Raw genomic sequence first — 8606 nt, forward strand, 5'->3', positions numbered from 1 at the left:
GGTATCTAATGCATTAAACACATGTAACTAGCTTCCTTTTCGCGTTTGACGTGGCCTCAACAGCTGTGATCCAATGGTATGTCCATCTTTCATGATCGCTGGCCCCACGAAAAATGTTTTTTTTTTTTTTTTAATTTGTTTTTGTTTTTATGAATTATTCTATGATTAAATATTTGTGAGCACATTCCAACAACCCGAACACCGAACATTAATTGAACTTTTGAATTCTTATAACCCATTTGTTTTTTCATTCCAAAAGTATTTTATAAAAATTATTTTAAAAAACATTTACTACCGCAACAGCTAACATTCTATCAATTTTGGCAGTTTAGCTTATACAAGGGATCAAGTCATCAAACCTTTGCATTACACATATTTTACACGTCCAGAGGTGCCTCTTGCCATAAAGCAAGAGATATTTTGTTTCCTTCATATATATATATATATGAAAGCAAATTAAAACTCCCTTCTCTTATTACATATAGATAATGCTTCTTGTACATTGGCATAAAAATAAAAATAAAAAAAACCCTGCGGTTTTTATTATTCCAAATACACAAATCCTGTATTCCAACTATGTAGGAAGTGAACGCCATTAATTGGTTTGCCGGTACTTTTTTTCATCTGAGAGAAACTGAGCAAACCTGGCAAGAGCTGCTTCGTTCGTGCGTCCTCCTTCAATTTCTTCATACTTGCCAGTATCCATATTCACTCTTGACTCTGTCTTCTTTAGGAGTTCAGATCCAATCTCTTTGAGCCTTTGCAAGTTCTGGGGAGTTGCAATGTCAACAGATGCTGCATCCCCGCTCAATTTGTCATCCTGTTAATCCCACACCAGCAAACTCCATTTTAGTTACGATTGATCACTTGTCATATAATCATGTCACCCTGTGTTGTTGGAATTGTTCTGGACTAATTAATTCAAAAAAATATTATGGTCGCAAGAAAATAAACCCTTTTGTATATATACCTGAATACGTAGGTAAAATTCCTTTGATTCCAGAGACTGGAAGAGGGAGGAGATATGATAGTCAACCATATCAGAGCTTGCACTGCTAAACATGTCTATAATTGGTGTTTTGCCACTGTTATAAACCCAATTGATCATGCTCCATTTAGCGGCTGTGGATGCATTATATTTCTCTTCATACTTGGCTTCTCCGGTTCCTAGCGATAAGACTAGCATACCCTTTTTCTCCGTGGGTTCCACGCCAGCAAATTCACCGGTATGCATCCTGATCTGGTTGCGGATCTCAGATATGGCCAATAATGCCTGTGGACAATTGGATTTAATTGGTTACTCTTAGCCATGCTATTGTAAACTGCAAGTACTTTTTCATGTAACCTAGCTAGATACTCACAGGATTATTTGCGGCAATCGCACCGTCAACCAGGTCGAAATTGCGAGTGGAGGTTCCATTGGGATCCTTGGTCGTGAAGAAGTGTGCTGGCAAGTACGTTGGAGCTGCAGAGGTGGCCACACAAATGTCTGCTAGCCTAGCATTTTTCAAAGCATTAGTCTTTCCCTGTAAAGCAAAAGAAAAATTAAAGATCAGTAAACTTGTGACTTTCGAAGTACAGAAAGATTTTTTCTAACTGGCTTAATAGTTACTAGCATCATACTTCAGTGGTGGAGAAGATCACTGGTTGAAGGAGCTTCATGTCAAAAGTAGGCAAAATAACGTTTGTGAGGGTCTGTTTGATAGTCAACTCTCCTAGCAAGTTGTTCGTCAATGACCTCAGATACTTCCCATCATACTTTGGCCCGCCAAAGAAAACTGACAGCGGACCTAACAGGTTACTATTCAACGGATCGAAGTAAACATCCACCGCAAAAAAAAAAACAAAAAAAAAAAAAAAACAAATTATCAACAGTCAGAATACTTCGAAACAATGCTTCATCATGCTAATACGGAACGTTTCTCTTGCAAGTCCTGTACTGGAAGCTAAAGCATGTGGAGAAAAGAATGGATCCAGCACTGGAATTCACCTTTTCTGAGGGAAAATCTTGGGGGTGTGCTCTAAATAGAAGTCATTGATGTCCTTTGCTGCATACATGGGTCTGTTTTCCTTATTAGGAGCTGCAAGCATGGTGGCTACCAGTCCACCAGTGCTCGTCCCAGCGATGATGTCAAAATAATCTGCAATCCTCGCCTGTGACCCGTCCAGCTCCTAACAAATAACAAAGCATAAGCATAAACGAAAAGATGAAATGAAAAGGATGGGAAAGGACATGGTTTAGTTAGTAAATTAACTACCTGAAGTTTGGATTCAAGAAAGGCAAGAAGGGAACCCGGAATTATGCCTCTAATGCCACCTCCGTCAATGCTTAGCACTGTTGCCACCCTTCTCTTACCAAAACCAGTAGCCATATCGGTTTCAACTTTCAAGAGAGACGGGCGCTCAATTTAACCAAGAAACAGTACAAGTTATGTTCCAGTACTGGTTGCTGGGTATGAATATGCATCTAGGCGATCGATTAGTCTTTATAAGGGAAAGACACCAACGACCTCGCCTAAAAGAGTCCAATAATGCCTGTGGTACACACACCAACGATCTCGCCATAAAGAGTCCACGGCCATCTTTATTTTTATATTTTAAAAATATTTTTTAAAAAAAATTATTTTATTTTATAATAAATAACTTTTTTTATCTTGAGATATTTTTAGGTTTTGGTGTGAGAAATAAATTTTAAAAAATAAAAAAAAAATTTAAAAAATAATAATTATCCCCCTCATAAACACCATTATTACTGGTGACTACTTTTAAAAAAAACATTTATTTAAAAATATATTAATATAATATTTTTTAAAATTTTAAAAATAATTAATTTAAAACATAACAAATTTTATTTTTAATTTTTTAAAATTATTTTAAAATAAAAAAAAATAAACAAACTCCAAATTACTTTAAATTTCGTAAACGGAGGCCTTGGACCATGTATGTGCTGACCCGCATTTTGTAATTATCGAACTTCTTCTTTATTTTCATGGCTGTAGTACAGACGCCTTTGTTGAATTGCCCAACTTTGTAGCTATGTATCATTCCTTCCTTGATTGGACAATGCCGTTTAATGCAGATAATTAAATCCTAGCATGCAATTTCATACTGTTATGATTATTATTTAGAATGAATGAAATCAATGAACAAATCATCTTATATAATCAAGTTCTTAAAAGAAATTTTAAAAGATGCACAGTTCTCTCTTTATCATAGACATATTAATCAAACATATATGAAATTAGTACGTGATTAATGATAAAAGTTTAGGATTAAGGAGTTTATTTTTTCTATATCTCAAGTTTGACCCTTGTAATTGTTAATATGATGGTCATTAAAGACTTATATAGTTATTAATTTCAGGACTCGTAGAGTGCATATAAACTAGTCTAGATATTTTTATTAATATATATATATATATATATATATATATATATATATATAAAGCAATTCATGGCGGCTTTCTTAACTCTTAATAATTAATTTCTGTATGTATGTGTGCTAGCGTGGCAGGCGCGTTTTATAAAATATCATTTCTTATAGATATGCTGTCCCTGTTCTTGTTGTTGAGGAAGATGACATGGCTAGCATTTAACTTGTTATGCAGGAAAAAAATCTTACTGATATTTTTATTATTTTTATGATTTAGGTGTTTTCTAGTTATCATTTTAAAAATGATAATAATTTTATAAAAAAATATTTTTTTATTAAATTTTTTGCACCAACTGTGAGATATTAAAATTATAATCTTGATGAGTGTAGTTTAACTGATCAGACTCTAGATTTGCTCTCTAGAGATCACCAGTTTGAGTCTCACAAATCTCAGGATCATTTAAGGCTTATATGATCATTAATTTCAAGCCGTGAAAGTAGTCGAGATGCACACAAGCTAGTCCGAATATCCATGTTAATAATAATAATAATAATAAAAACTTAATTATAAATCATCCAGTAGTTGACTCAATAATAAAAGTTTAGGACTGAAAAAGGGGTTTACTCCTTCTATGATCTCATGTTTGAGTTCAGTGGTTACTAATAGCCATCATGGAAGCTTATATAATTGTTAACTTTAGGACTTGTGAGATTAGTCAAGATACGTGCAATTTAATTTAGACATCCATGTTAATAAATAAAAAAACTTTTATATATATACACAAATTATGTACGATAGTCATACCCCAGTTATTAATCGTTAGCTTCTTGTATGCACGAGGAATCTAGTATCTTTGAACTAAATTAGGAAGTATAGTTCCCCTGTCACGCACTGAAAAGGGATCACTCTATCTCCACGGCTGATCTTTTTTGCTTACAGAGTGAGATAAAGGGAGGCCGGGGAAGTAAGTACAGATGAAAACTGGGCATCTCTGATGAATGAATGTTGAATAGTGGGGCACAAAACCCACCAACAGAAGATCATACCGACTCTTCTGGCACAAACACAAAGGCTTGGGGGTGTCGAGAAACATATATTGGGAGCGTAATGCCTGTTTTCTTTGTTCTCACCATTCTTTATGCTCTGTTAAAGCTGCTAGCTAGATATTTAGACTTCGACAGATAATTAGAAAAACTCCTGCTTGAACGTAAGCTCTTGTTCTTCGATCTCAAACCAGAGAGTTGTACATTTATTTATTTATTTGGGTTAACATGTTACATTTTATTAATGTCGTCTTGTCCGAAACTTGCTTGCCACCCTACATACCCATATGAAGCCATCCAAACAACCTTCTGATGCTTTGTACAAGAAAACGCATATTTCTTTTTCTCGCTGATCCTGTCATCTGTTGTTGTGGAGTCATCGAGTTGGATTTAGAAATTGCTTTTGCTCGAGCTTTAGGAAAAGCATTTCCTGATCTTTTCAATGAGGCAGCCTTTTTGAATCTTGCTGTCCTTCTTCCTCTTAAACGGGAGATCCATCTCCAGTTATCCTTTTCTCTTCCATTCTCCTTATCCCTGACATGTTCTTCTCAGAACGAGTTTCTTTCAATCTTATTGACTCTGAGTTCCGGCTTGCTTCAGCTGCGAACTTCTTTTCCATGGGCACAGAAACCCGCCAGGCAGCAAGTGAAGTCCCTTCTTTGGCTCTTCGCTTCAAGGAAAGATATTCCTTTTGACTGAGTTGAACTGAGCTATTCTCTGATTCAGAACTCTTGATGTGCCCTGGTGCTTATGTTGCTGATTCTCCAAAAGCTTCTGATTCTATTTGCACTGCTCGAAGAGTTAATTGAAACGTACTTAGAGTCTGCCTCCTCAGCCTCTGGACTTGTTTCATTTTTTATCTGTCTTCGCCCTTCATCTTTTTCCAGCTTGATTATGTTGCAAAAACATCACAGTCTAAAAGTTTAGGTTATTAGAAAAGTGTAAGTTATTAGGTGAGGTTTCAGGAATAATTTTAAGCTTGAAACTTGTATAGACTCGTAACATCTTTTGAACATTTGATTAATAAGACTTTGATACCATGTTAAACAATCATCTCAATCTAAAAACTTGAATTATTAGTTAAGTTTCCAAAAATAGTTTTATATTTTAAGAAAATCACTACAAGATTTAATAGTTTTACCGATGGAATTTTTCCATCGGCGTAAGACACATATTCCGTCAGTAATTAATTTACCGACAAAATCACCGACGGAAATGCTTCATCGGTGAATCTTTTATCGGTAACTTTTTACCTGTCAGTAAATCCGTTTGTAATAAAAAAATAAAGCTTCATTCCGGGTAATTTTTTTTTTTTATTACCGACGGATATACCTACGGAAATTCCGTCGGTAATTATTTAAAAACATTTTAAAAAAAATTTCATTTCATAAAAATTATAAAATAATTAAATTAACATAAATCAACACTGTATAATATATACTCAAAATGCTTGGAAAAAAGAATAAAAAAATCAACTCAAACAAATTTGCAACAAATAAATAAAACAAAAAAATAAATTCAACTAAAAAAATTCATATGAAAAAAATGAAGTTGCAATTGCTAAAAATTTAAAAATCCTATAAATAAATCAACTAAAAATTGATCTTATATGGAAAAAAAAAATCTCACAACAACATTTATACAATTATCAAGAACAAAAACAATTAAAAATAAAATAAAAAACAAATATAGTGAAAAAAATCATGAAAAAAAAAAAGAAAAATCTTACCTTAATGTACTTGCAAGTGAAGCTAAGGAAAGAAGAAAAAATTGTAAAGCATATTAATTTAAAAAAAAAAAAACTAAGAGGATAAAAACAGAAAGAAGAAGAAGACATAACCAAGCATGGAGGAAAAGAGAAGGAGATGAGGAGAGAAAAGAAAAAAAAAGAAATAGATATTGATGTTTTTTACATATAATGAAGAAGAAGAAGAAAAATAATAAGAAATGAGTCTGTCTTTTGTGAAATAAGAGGAATCAGGTTTTTTATTGGAGCACGTTAGCGACCGATTTACCGACGGATAATTGAATATTCATAATTTTTAATTATTCCGTTGGTAACTTCATTGGTAATATTTAATTTAAATTTTCAATTTCATAAAAAGTTTTCAGAAATCGCCAACAATTACCGACGATTTTTCAATCCATCGGTGATTCCGTCTGTAATATTTAAATGAAAATTTTAAATCAATTGAATTTTTCAGAAAACTGCCGAATAACACCGACGACTTTTCAATCCGTCGATGATTTTGTCCGTAAAAAACAACAATTAACAGTGCAATTGGAAAGTGAACAGTTCTGAAGATCTCTGAAAAATTCCATTGGTGATTTCCTTTGTAATTGACATGATGAACAGTTTTCACAATTTACCAACAGAATTTATCGACGGATTTTACCAACATAATTTATTTCCGTCGTAAAAAATGACACGTCATCATTTTTTTTCTTTGTTTTAATTTTTTTCCCACTGTAATTCTCTCAATATTTCCGTTTGTATTTATCGATTTTCTGATAGTGAATAGTCAATGTAAATATTCTTGATTACTTTCTAATTAAAGGAAGATATCTTGTTGAAGTCACCCTTTAGTTTTAATATTATTTTAGATTCTTGGTTTCTAGCAGGTGGACTTTGCTAAGTGTTCCTACTTCTTCAATTTTGATCGGTATGCCTTGTTTGTTTTGTGAGACTTTTCTTTTAGTTTTGATTTGATCTCTTAGACACTCTACTATTATTCTATTTTAATTAAGCTTGAATTTTGACAATATAATGAGTATTATAGATTATTGTTTTTATTTTAATTACTGGTGAGAAGTTTTGAACTATTATTTGTTTTCATTAGTTTTGAATAATATAATATTTTAAAAGATTATAAAATGTATATATTTTTAAATAACTTGTTTTTTTTATATGTCCTTACGACACCAATCTTGCATTGATGGTCATGGACTTGAGATTCGGGTCGTGATAACATTAACTCATGATAAGGAGAAATCTCAAGATCATATAGATGACCAAATGACATCCAAAGAATAAAAAAAAAGTTAGGGAGATTCAAAACAAAAAAACCCAACAAGAGAATTGAGATTACATCAAGAAAAGGACATACAAATAAAAACAAAAGAGACTTTGTACAAGGTGAAAAGTTCTTGCACAAGAGATAAGGTGATTTCAAATAGACCACCTAGAGAGAGAGAGAGAGAGAGAGATTCTTCTCAAAAAATGAGAAGGAAAGTGGCCAAGGAGTTATGATAAAAAGAATGCATCAATCTAATGAAGAGTGAGACAAAATAAAATAATCACTTGAAATGCTGAATCTTGAAAAGTGATGTTTGGTTAAAAAAATGTAGCCGCAATCATAATAGGATAAAAATGGATAATAATAGCTATATTTAAAAAAATACAATTATTAAAAATAAGTAGATGAAGCTAGAATGAAAATAGAAGTAGGGTATATCAAACTCATGAAAATTAAAAGTATTATGAGGTTTGAGGGGAGTGTTAAGGAATAAATCAAGGCAAATATTATTAATTATTTTCTAATTAATGAAAAGAAATTAAAAATCAAGGAATTACACAACTCAAGACAATCATGAAATTATTTCAATCATCTAATAAAAGGAGATGATCAAGTATTTTCTATAATTTAATTTATTTTATTTTGTAATGTGTCTTGATTTATAACTATATAAACTATCAAATAATGACTTCCTTTTCTATTCTAAATCTTGTCTGATTCTTTCTAATTCTTAACACAATTGATCCAAAGCCTAAGTTATTTCATTGGTCATCCCCGTGACCCTTATTTCTTCTTCAGTTTTGGAACGCATGTCTACACAGAAAGGAAAAACAACAGTGGCCATCGTTTTTCTTCTCACCACCACCATTCTTCCTCTTCATTACCACCGTCAGCATCGTGAGTTGTCGTCAGGCCTGCTCTCCTTGACCCTTCTCCTTTTTCCCTACTTTCGCTGCCTCGTCATCTCCACTGTTCTACAAAGTGAACAGTGGAGAGTGAATTAATTGAGTTCTTAGGCTTGCCAATTCTTTTAATTAAGCTCATAATCTCATTAATTAAACTAATTTTAAGTTTAATTAAGTCCCTAAACTTATTCATTCTTCAATTAAACTCTCGATATGATTAATTAAACCGAATCAAAGCTTAATCGAAATCCTAAACTTGTTAATTCTT

The 8606-nt window shown here is 32.6% G+C and overlaps 1 protein-coding gene across 1 annotated transcript; it reads right to left on the reverse strand.

The window, feature by feature from the left end:
* Positions 1–446: 446 nt before the first annotated feature.
* LOC118047882 (patatin-like protein 2) lies at positions 447–2536 on the reverse strand. Its single transcript, XM_035057303.2, has 6 exons — positions 2259–2536; positions 1991–2172; positions 1624–1801; positions 1362–1526; positions 971–1273; positions 447–820 (listed from the first exon to the last, which is right to left on the reverse strand). Exons 1-6 carry the CDS (start codon positions 2370–2372, stop codon positions 596–598), a joined length of 1167 nt encoding a protein of 388 aa, XP_034913194.1. The 5' UTR covers positions 2373–2536; the 3' UTR covers positions 447–595.
* Positions 2537–8606: the final 6070 nt, after the last annotated feature.

The sequence above is a fragment of the Populus alba genome, chromosome 7 (genome assembly GCF_005239225.2).
Source record: "Populus alba chromosome 7, ASM523922v2, whole genome shotgun sequence".
Taxonomy (NCBI): domain Eukaryota; kingdom Viridiplantae; phylum Streptophyta; class Magnoliopsida; order Malpighiales; family Salicaceae; genus Populus; species Populus alba.

What these genes read in the sequence shown, in the direction of transcription:
- LOC118047882 (XM_035057303.2), bottom strand. Translation starts at nt 2,372, where the DNA reads ATGGCTACTGGTTTTGGTAAGAGAAGGGTGGCAACAGTGCTAAGCATT. An exon ending in TGATCTTCTCCACCACTGAA is followed by an intron (nt 1,527 to 1,623) that starts GTATGATGCTAG and finishes TTTGCTTTACAG; the next exon opens with GGAAAGACTAATGCTTTGAA. An exon ending in CGATTGCCGCAAATAATCCT is followed by an intron (nt 1,274 to 1,361) that starts GTGAGTATCTAG and finishes AATTGTCCACAG; the next exon opens with GCATTATTGGCCATATCTGA.